This window comes from Miscanthus floridulus, chromosome 18 (genome assembly GCF_019320115.1).
Source record: "Miscanthus floridulus cultivar M001 chromosome 18, ASM1932011v1, whole genome shotgun sequence".
NCBI lineage: Eukaryota > Viridiplantae > Streptophyta > Magnoliopsida > Poales > Poaceae > Miscanthus > Miscanthus floridulus.
In genome coordinates this window covers 120,774,753-120,796,168 of record NC_089597.1, presented here as the reverse complement: position 1 = coordinate 120,796,168, position 21,416 = coordinate 120,774,753, and the positions used below count along the sequence as shown (strand labels likewise).

Genomic DNA, 21,416 nt, shown 5'->3' with positions numbered 1-21,416 from the left:
CCAAACACCACTAGAACTGGATTCTTCCCATCCCATCCAACCTTATCCCTCCAACCCTAGGCCTAACTCCAACCAAACACGGCCCAACATAATTGATAGAACTGACATAGACCTAATCCATGCATCAGCAATGGTGACATGACCAAATTTTGGCTGTCAAGTTGGATAAACGAAGAAGCAGCAAGGAACATTGCACCATCCCAATATCAAAACACATGGGTTAGGCAAATTTTTCGATCAACTCACCAACGGAACTAACGGAATTTGTAAAGCTATGGGAAACGATCAAGGATATCATGTAGAAACATGGAGGAAGAGGACCAAATTTGCTGGAGATGGACTAATAATGGAGAGTACAATACGAGCAGTGCCTACCAAATACAATATGTAGGAGTGACATGTAAACTAAAGATCAATTCAATCTGGAAGGCAAGGACAGGGCCAAAATGTCGTTTTTCCTTGGACTCTACTTCACAACAAAATTCTAACAGCTAATAATCACCAGAAAAGGGTTGGCCTAACAACTAGATATGTGGAGTATGTAACCAATACCCAGAAGGTCCCTGACACCTCTGCAAGAGCTATCCATATGCAATACAAGTTTGGAACAAAAGTGGCCCAATGGGAGATTCTATCAAATCTTCTAAACAACATTTGTCATAGTGGTTCAATTTATAAATGGTGGCGGTGGGTGAGAGCTAAATTTGACAAGAGCCAAAGGAAGCTTATTGATGAGATTGTTATCAGTTATTGGTAGAATTTATGCAATGAGATAAATTGGAGGACCTTTCAGAATTTGGCAAAGCAACTCGAGGAGGTGGACTTCATGATAAAAGAAGTTGTTACTCACGATGGGTGGTGTTTAGAGATGCTAGCGCCCGGACGTCCAGACGCACAGATGCACACGCCTGCTGGTCTGTTTCCCTGCACCTCGTTTCCCGTGTCTGCTCGTTTTGCACGCCCAGGCGGGGCCCACGTCACCCGGACGTCTCCCGCCTGCTCGGCAGCGCCCCAACAGTTGCAGCAGGCGACTGCGACAAGTAGGTCCCATTCAACATGTGCAACATCCAGATGAAGCACTTGCAATATACGTCCAAAACAACTAAAACACTTACAACATAAGGTCTGAAACACTTGGAAAACACAAAAAAATTGAAAGCATGTGTGTAGCCATTGCAAAACATTGGAACATCCAGATGAAAATACTTGCAAACATACGTATGAAAAGACCTGAAACACTTGCATATATATATATGCAACATCTAAATCTACTTTTGCAACATCCAGACGATACACTTGAACCATACGTCTGAAACAGATGAAACATTAGGAACATACATGTATAGCCATAGCAACACGTGCAATATCTCGATCTACTTTTGCAACATCCACATGAAACACTTGCAACATACCTCTCAAACATCTGAAACATTTAAAAGATACATTTGAAACATGTGATGTATCCTGATGCGGCTTTTTCCGCCGTCTGCAGCGGGGCGCCGCAGCCGTAGCAGGAGCGCGAGGCCGGAGGGCTTCCATGCCACGGCCTGGCGTTTTTCCTTGCGCTCACTACTAGAGAAACGGGTTTTAGTCCCGGTTGGGAAGGCCCTTTAGTCCCGGTTTTCCCAACCGGGACTAAATTCCCGGGACTAAAGATCCACACCTTTAGTCCCGGGTCTGGGATCCGGGACTAAAGGTCACCCACGGAAGAAAAAAATAAAGGAAATCCTCGAGGCCTCGCTTGCTCTATGTGAGATTCGAACCCAACACCTCTCTTCTCGCGCGTAGGTACATTACCAACTCAACTGCACACCACTTGTGACAGAGTCATGTGCGCTCTCCTTTTGAATAGACTCGTGGGAGACCTTTAGTCCCGGATAAAAGACCTTTAGTCCCGGTTGAAGACACCAACCGGGACTAAAAGGTCACCCTTTAGTCTCGGTTGGTGTTACCAACCGGGACTAAAAGTTGGTGAACTTTTACTCCGGGTTGGTGACACCAACCGGGACTAAAGATGACTTTTAGTCCCAGTTGGTATTACGAACCGAGACTAAAAGTCCTTTAGTCCCGAACGTAAAAAATATTGAGACTAAAGGCTAAAATCGAAGTGGGTGAAAGGTCTGTTTTCTAGTAGTGGCTGGCGGTGCCTGTCAGCGTTGTTGGGCGCATGCACGACGCTAAGTCACTTCTCTTTTATCATCATACTCTGCCTCCTAATATATGTGCAGCAAACCTCTTGCTGCCCTTTTGAAAAAAAAGATCGATAAAACCATGCAAAACGGAATGAGAATCCATGGTTACAAAAGACAGAATTTTTATTACAAAGTTATTAACTTATCACATCATAACTTTATTATGAGGAGTAACTTATTTCCGGTGGTACATATATAAAGTTAAACTAGACCATGCATCGTGCATCACACAACTCAGAACAGCACTATAGTGGAAACAACGATCGAGTAACTTCAGTTCAGTCGGCTGCCAGCCTCAGGCGGTCAGGCCTAAGCAAGAGCCATCTTCAGCACATCCATGGCTGCCCCAGCCGTAGCCGTCGGGTTGGGGCTGCCCTTCACCGGGTACGACGCGTCCATGGCGATGCCGCACTTGCCCGTGGCCGCGGCGACGTTGCGCCTGATGCGGATGTAGCCAGCCTCGCCCCAGTTGGCGCTCCACGAGTTCTTCACGATCCAGTAGTCCTTGCCGTTCTCGCTGCCGTAGCCCACCGCCGTGACGCCATGGTCTAGATTCGTCCCGCATGGCCCATTGAAGATGCCCTGCACGCATGTAATGCACGATTGGAAAAACAAACAGTTCATGGCCAGAAACAACACCTCCATCTGATGATCTGATCTTGGCACAGGTTCGTCACCGATGCTTACCGAGGTGTAGTGCTGGAATTTACGCCCGCTTGCGTCGATTGCGACACTCACAGGCTGGTTCGCCACCGCCTCCTGCAACGCTGTCTCGTTCTTGGTCGCCACACTCACGAAGCCGTCAATGGTCACCACCCTTTCATTTACCTGCAATTGAACAATGCATGAAAATCTCAATTGCCTTCAGTTCCGGCCCATTGAATTGTGTAGTACTTTTGGCAGCAGTAGTGGTACCGACCCGGTTGGCATCACAGGCGGCGTCAGTTCCGATGAAGGGGTAGTCGGCCTCGGTGTCGATGCCGCCGTTGTTGATGACGAACTGGAAAGCGTTTTGCATCTCCCCGCCGTTGCAGCCGCCGTCCTGGGTGTCACAGTCAATGATCTCCTGCTCCGACAGCGATACGAGGTTGCCCGTCACGATCTCGTTGATCCCCTCGATGGCCGCCACTGCCGAGAACGCCCAGCACCCACCTGCATGCCGCTTGCCGCCCCAGAAATCATCAGATAACTAACTGCAAATTATTGGCTCTAGAAGAACGTAGCTGGGCGAAGTAACAACGAGCTTGCATGCATGCACGCATGGCGCCGAGTACGCACCGCATTGTTCTTGGTTCTTGACCCCGGTGACGGCGCCAAGCTCGCGCCAGTCGATGGCGTCGGGGAGGTCGCCGCCGCGGGGGCGGGTGCTGCCGCTCCCGACCCTGGCCGCGCTCGCGCCGCGGCGGCCGCGGAAGCCGAGGACGCGGCCGCGGTACTCCTCGAGGGTGAGGTCAGCGAAGGGGGTGAGGCCGAGGCGGAAGGTGTGCAGCCCCGCGTCCGCCTCCGCGTTGTGCGCGTCGATGTACCGGAGGTTGTCGCGGAACACCTCCAGCCGTAGGCGGTCGTCGGAGGTGACGTCGCGCGGCCGGCCGTGGCCGTGCTCCGACTTCCACGCATCGTACATGCGCCGCACCTCGTCGTCCGCCCGCTCCACCGGAGCCGGAACGATGGTGTAGGAGTGGCGGGCCACCGCGGCGGCGGCCAGTGACAGTGCCACGGCGAGCGCAAGCAGCGCCGAGGCGGGCACAGGGAGGCGTGGTGGACGCATGGCGATCCGAGACTTCGAGTTGGTGTTGAGCTGGGCGAGAGATTGTCCGAAGAGAATATGTGAAGTATGTGTATCTCAGTGCAGTCTGCAGTGCAGTGTGGCTTAGCCTGTGAGACGAGGCATCAATTTATAGCCATGCGAGGCAATACCACCAACACTACTTCAGAAAGAGAAACTCCGGAGAGTTGAGACTTGTCTTAAACGGAGGGCTCTGCTTGACTTGTCTTATTAAACGGAGGGCTCTGCCGCCATGCATGCATGCATACCAAGCAGAGCCCAAGATGTTTGATTGTGCTCTATCTAGTCTAGAGATAAAGTACGATGATGGCTTCGTTATTAAACGGGGACTGCATGGCGGCACAAGATTGGCCAACAGTAGACGAACAGTAGCCAAAGCTCTGTCCGTGCGCGGATCCTAGGCGCTATATGAAGTTTCATATACTATTCCTCGTGGCAAACAGGGCTCTGTTTACACTGAAATCAGCGGCGGCAATCCAGCGACATGCATGATGGATTCGACATGCATGTACTGTTCGTCTATATGATGATGTTTTTTTTTTTGCGAAAGATCTATACGATCATTTAGCCCGTTTAAATACCGCATAGTTCGTTTAATTGACAGTTTTAATCTAATTAGCTTCTTATAACTTAAATAAATGATGACTAAACGATAGCGAATCGAGTGTTTGTTGTTTAATTAGCGTTTAGAAAAACGGATAGCGCTTAGGTAACAGGCCTCCAATGATGGGTGATCGGATTAGAGCACGCACGCATGCAGCCGGTCGTTTAGTGAGGGCACGATGGAGTCTGAGTGGCACCCCCATTCAGTACCCCCCAAGTTGAGCTTGCTTTCAGATTTTTTAATCGCCAGCAGCAGCAGGGCGTGCGATGCTTTCAGCTTTCGTCCCGAACTGTGGGCGACGGACGCCGGAACCATGCACTGCAGGTGCAGGTAGCCACGCCGCCACGCGCCCACGGCAGCGCGCGGCGGCCGCGGGCTCCAACGGCCAAGAACCAACCCGGAGGAGCAGTCCGGTGTCACTTTGGCCGACGCCTTTACTTCTCTACGAGAGCGCCAGGCCTTAGCTTCCCTGCACCTTTTTTTTAATGCACAACGTGCAAGGCATGCTTCAAAGACAGAATATTCATGAGGGGGATATAACCTTCATATTAAGGCCTGTTTGAAATATGGGAAAATGTCATGTTCCTATGTTTTTTCCGTAAAATTAAACTGATTCCTGAAATTCTTGCATGATTCCTATGAAATCCCTACGTTCCAAACGGACCTTGAATGCTATTTTCTGATTAATCTCAGATAAACTAATTAATCTGCTCGTCTCTGGATTCGTACCATCTGTGCTATTCATTGCATATATAATAGCAAACATATCCGTGCTTCGTGATGGAATTTTCATCTTGCATCATTTGTTCTAAAAAGTTTTGGAACCAGATTCCGTACTGTGCTTGAACGTACGTTATTCTAACTCATATAAGCATGGGTCAATTAGAGCTCTAATCTCTAGTTCATTATACATAGTTCACACCACATGTCTTTTAACACATGAAAAGATAGTTAGGTTTACAACACAAGTCTTTAAACTCTTGATTCAATATTCAAACATACACAAGCAAAGTTCTAAAGTACGGTAAGTTTAAAATACATCTTGTCGGCCATGCCATACCCGGCCACAAGCTAACCCTTCATGGACAAACTCTACTCCAACCCCGAAGAGGGCTCATGGATGTAAAAGCACTCGTATATCGGCGTCCATTCACCTATAATAACAATTTAACGACAACGCCATAAACATAGGCTTGCTCTCCACGAGGCTTATACCTAAATAATACACAAAGAAATATAATGTATACTCGTATAGCTTTAGCAAGGTGAACAAGGTGAAGCTGCATAAAAACATTTGTTAAAATATAGGTTTAGCATGAACAGTATATAAACTAGATGCGTGAGCTCGATCTTTCATGAGTTCAACAACATGGCAACTTTACATTAAGGGCAACAATAGAGAGTTCGCTCGTAACCAAAAGCGCATCATTTTGAAGTGTACAACTCTTTCAACATGATAGGAAGGTTTTGTCAGTCCGTAAGAGGTAACTCGTTGTCTCAACCTTTCCCACATTTGGCTAAATCATCTAATGAACGGTCATAAAACACAAAAGTACTAGCATCTTGTTACTTACACTTACACCTCACCACAAAACACACCCATCAAATTACCTAGTCACAACATGATACTCAGCTTGCCATACCCATGTGTAGCATGTGGTAAGTACGAATATGTGCTCACATTGATGCAACAAGAGTCGATAGCTATCTCAGGCAAGTTATGCTATCCAAAACACCGTCTCACCATGACCCAACCCATCGTCGAGTCTCATTCATCATGAACTCACCTTATCAAGTTTTGAGCTCATTTTCCTCCTAGGTCCACTCATGTACATGACATCACAACAAATCAATTATCTTGGATATTGGAGAATGATACTATACATTATAGAGGGTGTTTCCTCCTAACATATAGTACTTGCCATATAATATGGTATCCTTGATACGGCAGTATGATGTGGTGCCTTATCATGTACTGCCTCTGAACCAGTTTATAAGGCCATTCTTAGTAAAGTGTTTCATTGTGTTGTTTCCAAGAAAGTAGAATGCAATGAAACATGAATAAAATCACCACTCTCAATGTATAGTTTCATTCTTTTGTTTCATAGACATTTAATTCTATGACTCGTATTAAGTTAGTAACCGAGCCAAGAGAGTTCCATCCCCGTAAACTCACTTCTTCTCCTCTTCTTAAAAATATTGCCTCATCATCAAAACACTTACATGACAGCCTATTAAATGCAAATGAAATTCTCACAAAGACTGGCCTAAGGGCACTCTTAACCCACAAACTAGGATGATTTCTATTTTCATTAATTAGGGTGCCAACTTGGAGAGAGAAGACATATGATTGGATAAAAAATAATTTTAAAGAAAGAGTAAAATGCACCGGAGATCCATTAACTTTTGTGGAGGTGTCATTTAGGTCCATCAACTTTAAAACTGTATTTTTGGGTCCATTAACTTTTAAAATGATTCACTGCAGGTCCATATCCATTTATTTAACCTTAAATCTAAAGTATATTTGCGAAAAACCCCCTACCTTTCTTTATCTTCTACACGTTCACCCTTCCTGCTCAACGCACCCGAAAAAACACAACCCGCAAATTCGCCGCCGCCGGCCCTAGTCTTGACGCTGACGCCATGGCGCGTGCTGCCGCCGCGGCTGGAGCGGAACGCGACTAGGCTCGTGGTGCGCTGGAGCTTCCCCGCCGCTGCGAGGTCCCAGAGCACGTGGTCGGGCAGACGCAGTGTGAACCTCTCGATGTCGGCGCCGGTGCCACTGCCGGTGCTGGCAGACGCTGCGACTGTGAGCGAGTGCCCTGTGGAGTGCGAGCGCGGGAACCGTGCGGGCGCGCGGCCGGACTTGGAGCGCAGCGCGCGCTTCACGCTGCCGATGCGCATCAGCTCGTCGGTCTCCTCTCTGATGATCCTCTCCTCCTGTGTCTCCTCCATGTCAATGACCACCGCAGCTGCAGCCGCTGGCGGCGCTGCTGTGGGCGACGGCAGCTGCAGCTCACCCACCTCGTGAAGCTGGAGCCCCCCACCCGCGGTGCCAGGGAACCGCGGGAGGCGTGAACGTGGAGGGTGGAGCCGGAGGCGTCGTTCCTCGTGCAGGTCAAGAACCCCGACCCGCCCTCCGGCGGCCGCGACGGCGGCGGGTTCCGCGGGCTGCAGAGCAAGCACCGGGTGGCGTTCCCCGCGCACCTGCAGGGCGCGTTCGGCAGCCGGCGGTACGCGCCGGCGGACCCGCCGGACCTGCTCAACTACGAGGGCTGCGAGCTGCTGCTGATCGCGGCGTCAGACGACGTGGAGGACGAGATCGGGCTCCTGCTGAAGGGGGAAGTGGAGGTGGAGGACGGCGAGGGTGAGAACCAGCAGGCCGCGGCGAGCTGCTCGGACCTGGTGAAGATGTTCGGCGAGGTGGCCGACGTGAAGCCTCTGCTGAGCGGGAGCTGGGACTAGACCACGACTGATCCGCTGATCTGATGCCATTGTACAGCGTTCGTAGGTCGTAGCTAAGTGTTTTAGTTTTGCTAGTACGCTGCTAATAGGTGTTTGTTCTGTACTGGACCGACTGCTGCTAGTGTGTGTTTATTAGTTTGCTGCATAGTCCGTCCTTGCACAAGCTTCGTGTTGTGATGAGGATCAAATGACTGGCAGAGTGCCAGAGACGAAATTCTCCTGCTCCTGTTTTTCCTCCCATCCTTCTTCTGAATGAAATACTAGTTAAAGCATGGGATATGATATGATATGGTGCTCGGCCCACTCTACTCGTATATACATACATGATCGTGACATAAAAAGCCAACATGAAACCAAACTGCATCTCTTCGCCAGTGAACAAGCGTTGCTAAACCTGAACGCTGATCTCATATCCTCCGAGAGCGGCATGGCGGGCGGAGTGGACCAGAGAACAGGGGCGCCACTCGCTCCAGCGCTACACTGCCGCAGTGCTCCCGCTCCGATCCGGAACAGGAAGCGGCCGGTGGCCGACAGCGGCGCCGTGCGCAACACAATGGGTCGCCGAGTCAGCACGCCCCCGCGAAGGGGTGCGGGGCCGCTGGCGCGAACGTACGCATCTTCTCTTACCAAAAAAAACGCGGCAGCGAGTGACGCGACCGCACGGGAGCGGCAGGCACGCGGTCGCCGCACGCCACGGCGGTGGCCGGTGGGGTTGTGGGAGCCTGGGAGTGTGCCGGCGCGCCAAGTCGATGGAGCCGTGCATGCACGGGCCGCCGTTCTACGACTGCAGGGCGAAGCACGGCGCTGATACGGGAAAGCTGGTGCCGCATCATTTATTTCGACTCGTACTGCCTCAGCTTCTGGAAAGGAGGTATGGGGTTGTCAGCGAATGTACTTTGGATTTAAGGTTAAATACATAGATATAGATCTGCAGTGAATTATTTTAAAAATTTATAGACCCAAAAATACAGTTTTAAAGTTGATGGATCTAAATGACACCCCCACAAAAATTAATAGACATCCGGTGCATTTTACTCTTGAAGAAACTACCCATTAAAAATATAGTTACTGTATGTAGTGTCTACATAAATTGACAGACATAGAAACTAGTTGTGGTTTCTGGACTGGCCTAAGACGTTTGACATGTAAGTCTCCAAGTTATACTTTGATCATAAGTCACAAAAAAAAGTTATACTTTAATCATTTAATTATTTTATATTTTATTGTTTATATAACATTATGAGTATTGGATAGTATATTTGATTACAAATCGAACCCTATCAAGTTTGCATTATAATAGTTAAAATTGTTAGCTAAATTATTAGTCAAAAATTATAAAGCGTGAATCTTGATGTGTGTGCGCAACTTATAAGCTGGTCCGGTGGGAGCAAGTTTTATTTATTGGCTCGCATATTTTTTTCCTCTACCGAAACTAACAAATGGCTTACATTCTGAGGAATGCTCCCAAAATTTTCTTGTGCAAAATTTTATTTATACATAATTTATGAGAGTTGCTATATTTGAGGTGTCTGGGTTTTGGGGCAATAATCTTACGCAACCAACTAGCAGTATAATAATTATAAAGACAACTTACAAGAGATAATTCAATTTTTTTTCTATAGCTAAACAATGACAAAATTATATATTGTCTGAACAACAAAAAAAACAGACACTTGAAATAATATAGGATAAGTGATAATTTAATTATTCAAAGTTTATTTTCCGTGGTACATAAATAAATAAAGTTCCATGAGACCATTTGCATCACAACTCACAACAACAAACGTGTAAACAAACACTCTTAAACCACAGCAAGGGGCAACAAATCGGTGGTCAGCAGCCTGCCTAAGCACGAACCATCTTGATCTCCGGCTCAGCCGTCGGGTTGGGGCCATTCTTCACCGGGTACGACGCATCCATGGCGATGCCGCACTTGCCCATGGGCAGAAACACGTTGCGCGCCATGCGGATGTAGCCAGCCTCCCCCCACTCGGGTCCCCACGAGTTCTTCACGATCCAGAAGTCCTTGCCGTCCTCGCTGCCGTAGCCCATCGCCGTCACGCCGTGGTCCAGCTTCAGCCCGCAGATCCCGCTGAAGATGCCCTGTACGTACGCACGCGAGATTGGGAAGAACAGTTTCAGAACAAAGGACAGCTCCTGCTGCTGCTCTCACTCTCATGCTTACTACGGCTTACCGAGCTGTAGAGCTGGAATGCAAGACCGCCAGCATCAATGGCGACGCTAACAGGCTGGTTTGCCACCGCCTTCTGCAGCGCCTTCTCGTTGTTGGCCGGCACATTCTCGTATGAATCTATGGACACAACCTTTCTGTTTTCCTGCATGCGTTGAATAAAAAGGAAACCTGCTCCATCAGACCATCGCCACCGATGCATCATGCATATTGTTCATGCTGAGATTTATGACTTATGAGAGTGCTGACCCGGATGGCATCGCAAGCCATGTCAGTTCCGATGAAGGGATAGTCGGCCTCGGTGTCAATGCCGCCATTGTTGATGACGAACTGGAAAGCGTTGTCCATCTGCCCGCCATTGCAGCCGCTGTCCTGGGTGTCGCAGTCAATCAGCTCCTGCTCCGACAGCGACACCAGGTCGCCCGTCACGATCTTGTTGATCCCTTCCATGGCTGCCACCGCCGAGAACGCCCAGCACCCACCTGCATGCATCTCTCAGTGACCAGAGATCATCAGTAACGAGCATTCTACGTAGAGTGTCATGCAGCATGGAGCGGTGTACGACTACGAACCGCATTTCTGTTGGTTCTTGACCAGGGTCACGGCGCCCCGGAGGCGCCAGTCGACGGCGTCGGGGAGGTCGTCGCCGGCGCGCGGCAGGTAGCGGTTGCTCGCGACCCGGGGCCTAGTGGAGTTGCGGAAGCCGAGGACGCGGCCGCGGTACTCCTCCAGGGTGAGGTCGGCGAAGGGGGTGAGGCCGAGGCGGAAGGTGTGCAGCCCCGCGTCCGCCTCCGCGTTGTGCGCGTCGATGTACCGCAGGTTGTCGCGGAACACCTCCAGCCGCAGCCGGTCGGAGCTGACGTCGCAGGGCGGCCGGCCGTGCTTCGACTTCCACGCCTCGTACATACGCCGCACCTCGTGGTCCGCCCGCTCTAGCGGCGCCGCCTCCGCGACAGTCGCGGCGGCCAGTGCCACCGTCAGCGCGAGCAGCGCCGCGGCGGGTGAAGCGGAGCGTGGTGTGTTAAGACTTTAGGATCGTCTAGCAGTGATCTAGCGGGTACACCTTTAGGATCGGTAGACAGTGACAGAGAGAAGTAGAGGAAGAGTGGGAGGAGTTTACCAGAAGGTTTGACAGGGGCGGAGGAAGAGGATCCGGCGGCGGAGGAGCTGCCCTCGGCCATCGCGTCGGGGCAGAGGGGAGGTGCGTCGGTCGGTGAAGTAGTAGACGATGGTGCAGTGCAGTGGCGGCGGGCGGAGGTGCTTCCCGTCACTGGCTGCGCCCCTAGGATCGGGTTAGGGTTTGTTGGTGGGTGTGGCGGCTCACGGTGAACCTCGTGCCTTGAGCCGCCGGCCCCCACCTTCTTTTTATAGCGCAGGGTGACAGGGGCCCTCCAGCCATAGTGGGCTGGGCGCCCCCGATCAGGGCGCGTGGGTCAAGGGGCCCGAGTTGGGCCGTTGGGCCCAACTCGGGATTGAGATCATTCTAACATTCTCCCCTTTGATCTCATCTTTAACTTTATCTTTAACTTTACTCTTTCACTTTAACCTTTTCATTTTACTTATTCCATCTCAGATTTGTGCATAGAACATGTTTCATCGTCACAGTCTATTGCCGTTGGATTTCACAGCTACAATACACATCTCTGGTTTGAAATAAATAAATACTTTATCTTTGGGCCCTTATTATTATCCAGGAATCATAGGCTTCTCCTTAAACCCATGCCGGCTACGTGTTCAACGAACACTTTGGGTGGTAAGCCTTTTGTAAGCGGATCCGCGAGCATCTTTTCAGTGCTTATGTGCTCAAGATTTATAACACGATCCTGGATTTTCTCTTTCACAACATAGTACTTTATGTCAATGTGTTTGGCAGCACCACTTGACCTATTGTTGTGAGCATACTCTATAGCTGGATTATTATCACAGTATAGAGTCATTGGTCCATTGATGTCATCGACCACTTTTAAACCGGGTATGAATTTCTTTAGCCAATTCACCTGCCCTGATGCCTCATAACATGCCACAAACTCGGCATACATAGTAGAGTTTGTAGTAACTGTTTGTTTTGAGCTTTTCCATGATATAGCTCCTTTTGCGAGAGTGAACACATATCCAGATGTGGACTTTCTGTCATCTCCCGCATAATCATAATCTGAGTATCCCAAGATTTTTAGGGATTCAGATCTTCTGTATGTTAGCATCAGGTCTTTTGTACCTTGTAAATATCGCAAAACTTTCTTTACCAATTTCCAGTGTTCAACACCTGGATTACTTTGGAATCTGCCAAGCAACCCGGTTACATAAGCCAAGTCAGGGCGTGTGCATACTTGAGCATACTGTAAATGTCCAACAGCTGAAGCATATGGAACACTTTTCATTTGGTTGAGCTCATACTCATTCTTGGGACACTGAAAATCCCCATACTTATCGCCCTTGACTATAGGTGCAGGTGAAGGACTACATTTATGCATCTGGAATTTCTCCAAGACCTTTTCAATGTATGCCTTTTGAGACAGTCCTAATACCCCCTTTCTTCTATCTCGGTGAATTTCTATGCCCAAAACATAGGAAGCTTCACCAAGATCTTTCATCTCAAACTTTGAGGACAAAAATCTTTTTGTCTCCTGTAGTAGACTCATATCATTACTTGCAAGTAAAATATCGTCTACGTACAGGACTAGGAAAATGTATTTCCCATTCTTAAACTTTGTATAAACACAATTGTCCTCGACATTTGCTTTAAACCCAAAATTTTTTACAGTTTTATCAAACTTCAAGTTCCACTGCCTTGAAGCTTGCTTTAACCCATAAATCGATTTCTTTAGGCGACATCCCATCTTTTCTTTGCCTTCCACGACAAAACCTTTCGGTTGTGCCATGTATACATTTTCCTCCAAATCCCCATTTAGGAATGCCGTCTTCACATCCATCTGATGCAACTCTAAATCATAGTGTGCCACCAATGCCATTATTATTCTGAGAGAATCTTTACATGAGACTGGAGAAAAGGTCTCAGTGTAATCAATTCCCTCCCTTTGTGTGAAACCTTTAGCCACAAGTCGCGCTTTAAATCTCTCTATCTTCCCTTGGGAGTCATATTTTATTTTGTAGACCCATTTACAGCCTACTGTTTTGGCTCCTTTGGGAATTTCTTCCAAGTCCCAAACATCGTTGGCACTCATCGATCTCATTTCATCTTCCATGGCTTCAAACCACTTGGATGAATGATCGCTTCTCATGGCTTGTTCAAATGAGGTGGGATCACCCTCCATTTGATACTCTTCAGTGATATTATTTAACTCATATATATCACTGGAGATAGCTGGCCTTCTTTCTCTTTGAGACCTTCTAGGGGCCTCTACATTTGGCACATCTACTATTGGAGGCTGAGATTGCTCCCCCTCATTTGTGGCAACATTTTCAATGGGTTCCTGCTGAACAGGTTCCTCATTTTCCTCTGTTGTTACCACAGGAGGAACAACAACAGGTTCTTGCTCCACAGTGTCTTGCACTATTGGTGCAGGAACAATAGGTAGCTCGAAAAATGGCTCCTGAATCACAGGATTGGGTGCACACACCCGCTTCTCTTCAAGATCAATTTTCCGAGCAGCCATACTCCCCCTCATCATTTCATCCTCTAAAAATATAGCGTGTCTCGTTTCCACAAACTTTGTGAGTCTATCGGGACAGTAGAAACGATAACCTTTTGACCTTTCAGGATAGCCAATAAAATGGCAACTCACTGTTTTGGGATCAAGTTTCCCAATATTTGGGTTAAACACTTTAGCCTCAGCAGGACACCCCCACACACGCAAGTGATCTAGTGAAGGTACCCTTCCTGTCCATAATTCATACGGTGTTTTGGGCACGGATTTACTTGGCACTCTATTGAGAATATGAATGGAGGTTTTTAATGCCTCTATCCATAAACTCAATGGTAAATCAGAGTAACTCATCATACTGTGCACCATGTCCATCAGGGTACGGTTACGCCTTTCAGCTACTCCATTTTGCTGAGGTTCACCCGGCATGGAATACTGGGCAACTATACCATTTTCCTGTAAGAACCTTGCAAAAGGTCCAGGAACTTGACCATATGGGGTATGCCGACCATAGTACTCCCCCCCACGGTCGGACCTGACTAGCTTAATCTTTAAACTATGCTGATTTTCCACTTCAGCCTTAAATATTTTAAACTTATCCAATGCTTCATCTCTTCCTTTAATTGGATAAATATAGCCAAACCGGGAGTAGTCATCTGTGAATGTAATGAACGAGTCATAGCCATCCACACTCTTTACAGGAAAGGGACCACAAATGTCAGTGTGAATGATCTCTAATATTCCTGTGCTTCGTTTGGCATTCTTTTTAATTTGCTTTACATATTTTCCTTTTATGCAATCGATGCATTGCTCTAATTCAGCGAACTCCAAAGGAGGAAGAATTTCATTCTTTACTAGTCTTTCTATTCTCCCCCTCGAAATATGGCCTAAACGACAGTGCCATAATTTCGCCGTTGCGTTTGTAGTTCGCTTTCTTTTTCTTTTCTCATTTGTAGACGAGGAAACGCTATCATTCACATTACATATGGAATTCACACTTTCACATAGCGATAACATATATAATTCGTCTTGTCGGAAGGCAAGACCAACACAAATATCATTAAACCAAATGACACATTTGCCATGTCCAAAATTACAGGTAAAACCTGAATCATCCATCTTTATTACACTTATCAAATTGCGCTGCAGTGTAGGAACATAAAAAACATCTCTCAAAGTAAGACTATAGCCATTAGGTAAATCTAATGCTACATCTCCAATGGCCTCTACTGCAGCCTGTACGCCATTCGCAACGCTAATGGCCTCTTCTCTTTTTAGCGTAGTTCTCGTCGAAATGAATCCCTGTAAAGAGTTTGCAACATGAATAGTTGCACCAGAGTCAATAAACCATGTTGACTTTGAAAACTTTGCATACAGAGATTCATTTACAAATGAAATAATATTCTCACCCTTTTTCTTCATGAGCTCTCTTAACCAATCAGGGCAGTCAGTCTTCTTGTGCCCCTCCTTTCCACAGTGCCAGCACAAGTTTTCACCTGCCTGTGGCTTGCCCTGTTGCTGAAAGTGTGGTTTCTGTTGCATAGGACCTTTCTTTGCTGGGGAGCCAGGATTGAAGGGCCTTTTGCCCTTCCCTTTGACCAGGTTGGCTTGGCCACCAGGTTGGCCATTGATCCTGAGCTCCTCATCAACACACTGAGCAATGAGCTTGTCTAAGTCCCATTTCTCAGGCTGCATGTTGTAGCTTATGACAAAATTCTCATACTCTCTAGGCAAGGAAGCTAAAACAAAATGGATAAGGAGCTGTGGTTGTATCTCCAGTTCCATTCCTTTCAGCTTATTTGCCAAGTGACTCATTTTCAGGATATGGTCACGTATGCTACCTCCTTTGAACTTTTCATTTGTCAATTGCCTGAACAAATGGGTAGCATACACTTTGGAGGAACCAGTGAACTGGTTCTTGATCCTCTCAAAGTAAGCAACAGCAGTGTCACACTTTTCAATTGACCCTGTAAGAGCTGGGTCAATTGTATTCTCAATGACAGCACAACATTTCTTGTTGTCACTGACCCATCGAGTATGCTTTATGTCATAAGCCATCTTTATGGGTCCAAAATCTTTCACCCTTTTGTCCCATGCTTCATTACTTTCACTGGCCTCCCGCACCGGTTCCACAGGCACTGTGGGACACGGTTCAGTGAGCACCCAGTCAACCTCAGCTATAGTGAAAGTGAAGTCAATCTTCCTCTTCCACTCAAGGTAGTTGTCTCCCCTCAGTGGTGGAATCTCTCTCAGGGCAGACATCAGGGAGGAACTACCTGAAATTACAATTCATATAAGGTGAGAACATAATTTAAAATTTACTTTGCAATAATTCTAAATCACCGTTGGGCAGAAATAGAATTAATGTAGGCAACAACTATTAATCCACATCATAATATTGCTATTAATCAATGTTGGTCAGAATAATAACAACATTATAATCACAGTAAAATTATCCATTTTCAAATATTAAACTCTCCCGTTGGTTCGAATTTAATAATGAAAATGATAACAATTTAATTACGCAGCGGAAACTTTAACTTTTGTATAATCAATTTTCCAGAAACATTTGAGAAATAACTTTACTGTTGTCTGAACAAATTATCGTTGGACAAATTTGTGCAGAAAAATTGTCATCTTTCAATTCAAAATGCATTCAAATATGCATCAAAATGATTCTGGAAAATAGAAAAACCATAACTGTAATTTCCAAAAGGCAAAAAACCATTTCGGCCCACAACGCGGAGCCTCGGCCCACGGCCTCCCGCACGCGCGCGCGCGCTGCTGCCTGCTGGCGGCCCAGCCCAGCTCGGCGGCCCGGCCAGCGCAGCGGCCCCGCTTTTTTTTTTTCGTTCGTTGTTTGCGGCCCAAGACACCGAATTCGGCCCGGCCCAGCCGGCCTTTCCCGCCAGCGCCACATGCCGATCCGGTCCCAGGCCCTAACGTGGGCCTGGGCCGGCTAATCGGCCTGCCGCCTCTGCCCGCCTGGGCCAATTGTTGGCCCGAGCGATCTCGGCCGCCCAAAACCATCCGACGGACGAGCGCCGATTTCGGCCGGATAAATAACAGCGAGCCGGCGCCCCGGAACCCTAACCCCTCATTTCCATCCTCTCCCTTCTTTCTCAGCCGCAGCCGCCGAGCAGCAGAGCGAGGCGAGCACCCATGGCAGCCGCCTGCGGGTCGCCGCCGCCGGTTCACCGGCGGCCCGGCGGCTCCCTGTGCTCTCCATCGTTCTTTCTCAAGCGCCGCGCGCTCTCTCTTCTTCTCTCTTTGCGCGGAGCAGCAGCAGCAGCCGGCCATGGCGGCCCGAGAGATGAAGACCGGCGCCACCGCGTGGCTCATCGCCGGCGCGCGCGTTCGCCCTAGGCGGAGCGCGCCGCCGTCGATCCGCCTCGCGACGGTGCCCAGTAGCAGGCGCATGCGCACACCGCATACCGGCGGCGGCGCTGCCCTCTGACCCGCGCGCCGGCAAACGGCGGCGGTCAGCCGCCGGACCAAGGGAGTGGTGCCGGTGGCGGTGAGCACAGGTAGGCCCAGGTAGAACCTCCCGTCTCCTTTCTTTTCCTTTCCCATTCCCAGATCCGTTAGGGTTAGGGTTCAACTTTCTTGATCCGATTGAAATCGGGTCAACAACTTTGATTTGATTCTTGTATACCCAAACTCGAGATCCACTGACTAGGTAGGCCACTGATACCATTGTTAAGACTTTAGGATCGTCTAGCAGTGATCTAGTGGGTACACCTTTGGGATCGGTAGACAGTGACAGAGAGAAGTAGAGGAAGAGTGGGAGGAGTTTACCAGAAGGTTTGACAGGGGCGGAGGAAGAGGATCCGGCGGCGGAGGAGCTGCCCTCGGCCATCGCGTCGGGGCAGAGGGGAGGTGCGTCGGTCGGTGAAGTAGTAGACGATGGTGCAGTGCAGTGGCGGCGGGCGGAGGTGCTTCCCGTCACTGGCTGCGCCCCTAGGATCGGGTTAGGGTTTGTAGGTGGGTGTGGCGGCTCACGGTGAACCTCGTGCCTTGAGCCGCCGGCCCCCACCTTCTTTTTATAGCGCAGGGTGACAGGGGCCCTCCAGCCATAGTGGGCTGGGCGCCCCCGATCAGGGCGCGTGGGTCAAGGGGCCCGAGTTGGGCCGTTGGGCCCAACTCGGGATTGAGATCATTCTAACATGGTGGACTCATTGCGTTGCGACACCCAAGCTTGAGAGATGACGACGGAAAGCGGAAGGAGAAGGCGGCGGAGAGTATCTCTGAATTGCTGGTGTGTCTGTCAGGGAGCAGTGGGCTCGTCAATTTATACCACTCTGTCTGAAGCCTGAAATGCTCGACCATTCGTTGACCTGTCACAAACAGAGGGCTGCCGCCATGGCAAGGTGCTGATTTTGATTCAGCTCTGCGTGCCAATAGATAACTACGAAGATGCTTGTTTGTGACACGGTTTCTGATTCAGCTTCAAGGATGTTAGAAAGCTGTCGCTGAACAAAGCAGAAGATGCATGTCTTGTTCGCAGCAGCTTCTACGTTCTAATTTGCGCTTACATTACAAGTGTGGCGATGTAGGATGATCCAGACTTGTTTCTGATTGATGGATGAATGAATAATAGATGGCGTAGTGGATAGGGCGGCTCCAAGACTTCCAATTATGGGTGCTCGGATTTGGACGATCCCTCGGCAAGATCGTAGGATTAGAGCACGCAGCCGGTCGTTTAGCGAACATAATGGGCTCGAACAAACCCTATTACTTTACTCCAAGTTCAGCATGTATTGACCCCTAAAATGTGTTGTCACACTCACACGAGTATGTCACGCGCCCTGACGATTCCTCAGTCGGGCCATAAAAAGTTAGGCTGTTTTAATTTCAGGCCACAAAATCGTGCCTACCCACGGACCGGCTTTTTCTTTGTGTGTGTGTGTGGGGTGGGGGGGGGGGGGGGGGGGGGGGGGGGGGGGGGGGCGCAGAGAGAGAGAGAGAGATCACCTGGTTTTCATGAGAGGAAACTTATCTAGACTCTAAATTGGACATCTCACATATGCGCATTTTCGATCATCTTAGCGAGAGGTACACAATGGTGAATCTCGTTCAAGTCATTTTCAAAACTGAGGACCTGGTTTGGAAAACAGGATGATCCTATTTTCCCAAATAGCCCATTAAGTGTCAATTTTGCTCGCGAACATCATGCTTTGTGGATTCTGATCCTATAATCACCAGTGCCTACTCTTATGTTGTCACTTCCCAACTTCCGTTATGCCAAGTCGCAAAAAAAAAAAAAACTTCCATTACGCCAAATGGGACACTCATGTGTCTCCTCGTGGTTGTAAAGTATATTCTAGGGTGTATATCGCTGGTCCTTAAATCCGGAGTCTACTAGTATTTTCAACTATCATCTTCGTAATAACTTTTCTCTGATTTTTTATAGTGTGTCACCCCACCAAATTGTTGAAGCACCTACAACTTTAGATTCACCATCTTACTTTCGACCTCTCTAGCACTTCCACCTCCCGATAATAACACGACATGACCAAGATTGCTCCTCAACACGGTTGTGCCCTTTATAGTTTATACCCATCCGAGCTCCCATATAATTGTAGTCATCATGGAAAATCGTCATTACTAGCAAGAATCTGCACCAACGAGTCGCGACACCACCCAGTACCGACACACTAATGGTCACATTATACTTATTGGGGTTGCTACCTATTTAGATGATAACTTTACCAGCTTAAGGACCGAATGGTCCAAGAGAGGGTTGGAATTAGGCACTAAAAAGGCACAAATTAAAGCCAATATTTTTAAATAATGATGCACATTTGCTACTCACTCACACTAGCAGCTTCGTAGTCTTCAATCCAAACACTTGATAATGATCAAAATGCTCCCCTATGGAAACTCAACTCCCAAGATGTGCCTATCCAATACATGAATCAGAGAGCTTGTCATGGAACACAAATATATATACATAGTCCACGAATGAGAGCCACGGAACACAGTTGACACAACGCGATTTATGTGGAAAACCTCCTCAAGATGAGAAATAAAAACCACGGGACAATTGATCCACTCCAAGTTCCCACTACAATCAATAATGGGAACAAGTATTCTCTAGAGTATCTACATGATTACAATAGTTGGAACACATTCATAAAATTGCAAACTTGGCATCAACTACAACCACAACCATCTAACAAGAGGAATGACAACAAGTAAACATAGAAGTCACAGATTTTGTCCCCCCTCAGTAATCAATTCATATCTCATATACTATAGTTCCACTGACAAATTTTGGTAGGCATGAAGATCGAGTCCCCTAACCGTTGGCCAAGTTTCATCTCAATCAAACACATTTTCACTACCCAAATCAATCATCTACTGAAACTACAATACAAATCTGATGCTCTGCTGAACGAGTCCTCAAAACGACTGAACTGATTTAAGTACTCTAAGTGTATAACAAGCTCACCAAGTTTGGTGCCAATTCAATCACGTTTGAGCCTCCAATCACAATCTTGAAGATGATCGATTAGAGCTACCAAATATGGACATATTTGCTTCTCTTTTTTCTTCCTCTCTTCTCACGTTGTGTTGTGTACTCTTGTGTTCTCTCTCTCTCTCTCTCTCTCAACAGCAACATATAAGGCAAAGAGGAGGGAAGCATTTCTCTTCTCTCCTTTCTTTTAAGGAGCGATCTCCATCGTCGATTCCAACCAAAATCAACAATTCATTGTGAGCTACAATGGACTGCTTTGCTGGGCTCCAAATCATCCTCCATTTGGAGCAACAATCCAATAGATACAAAATCTATCTCAGTGTTTCTATCACAAAGAAAGCATCGAATTATTTCATCAAGTCATTAAGTGCGAACAACTTCTACTCAAGTATGTATTATGTAACAAAAGAGAAATGCTATCCAACACTTGAGTGTTTTAGAGCAATCCAACAATCTATTTTTCCTTCTCTTCTCTTCATCTCCCTCTCTTCTTCTCCAACTTAGGCGGGCTTAGAAGGGGCTCTGGGGAGGCAGGCCGGCTAGCCGGTGGCGGGATGGCGGCTAGGGCTCTGGCAGCGTCGGAGGCGGTTGGGCTAGGTCAGGGCGGAGGCGCCCATGGCCATGGCGGCGGCGGGAGGAGGAGGAGATCGCCACGGGCGGTAGAGCTCCATGACCGTGGAGCTCCAGTGAAACCCAACCGCGCCACAGTGGGCGGCGGCGGCGCACCAGGTGGAGGAAGAAGGTACAGAGAAAAAAAAATCGGGTGTTGGAAGAACCTAAAACACGCGAGTGTTAACAAAAACTAACAAATGGCTTTACATTGTGAGGAATACTCCGAAAATTTCACTTATAAAAGTTTATTTTGTTACATAATATTAACTTTATTCGTAACTTATTTGTCATGTTACAAATAAATAAATAAAATTCAATAATGAGACTATTTTCACCGGAACACTTAGTACAACAAACGCTTAAACGCTAAACAAAAACGTACTCTTAGGCAGACACCAGAGCAAGGGCAAGCGGTCAGCAGAGCCTGCCTACAGCAATAACCATCTTGAACTTTTGATCCATGGCTTAATTAGTCGTCGTCGG

General features: G+C 48.0%; 3 protein-coding genes across 3 annotated transcripts; 1 reads left to right on the top strand and 2 right to left on the bottom strand.

Moving 5' to 3' along the window:
- Positions 1-2,387: 2,387 nt before the first annotated feature.
- On the bottom strand, positions 2,388-4,015 carry LOC136522090 (oryzain alpha chain-like). The gene is made up of 4 exons (XM_066515877.1): positions 3,471-4,015; positions 3,112-3,344; positions 2,880-3,020; positions 2,388-2,774 (listed from the first exon to the last, which is right to left on the bottom strand). The coding sequence occupies exons 1-4, from the start codon at positions 3,958-3,960 to the stop codon at positions 2,502-2,504; spliced, it is 1,137 nt and encodes a 378-aa protein (XP_066371974.1). The 5' UTR covers positions 3,961-4,015; the 3' UTR covers positions 2,388-2,501.
- A 3,526-nt stretch (positions 4,016-7,541) lies between these two features.
- LOC136524499 (uncharacterized) lies at positions 7,542-8,047 on the top strand. The gene is made up of 2 exons (XM_066517850.1): positions 7,542-7,577; positions 7,700-8,047. Exons 1-2 carry the CDS (start codon positions 7,542-7,544, stop codon positions 8,045-8,047), a joined length of 384 nt encoding a protein of 127 aa, XP_066373947.1.
- A 1,845-nt stretch (positions 8,048-9,892) lies between these two features.
- LOC136524498 (oryzain alpha chain-like) lies at positions 9,893-11,419 on the bottom strand. Its single transcript, XM_066517849.1, has 5 exons — positions 11,325-11,419; positions 10,811-11,265; positions 10,488-10,720; positions 10,243-10,383; positions 9,893-10,150 (listed from the first exon to the last, which is right to left on the bottom strand). The coding sequence occupies exons 1-5, from the start codon at positions 11,417-11,419 to the stop codon at positions 9,893-9,895; spliced, it is 1,182 nt and encodes a 393-aa protein (XP_066373946.1).
- Positions 11,420-21,416: the final 9,997 nt, after the last annotated feature.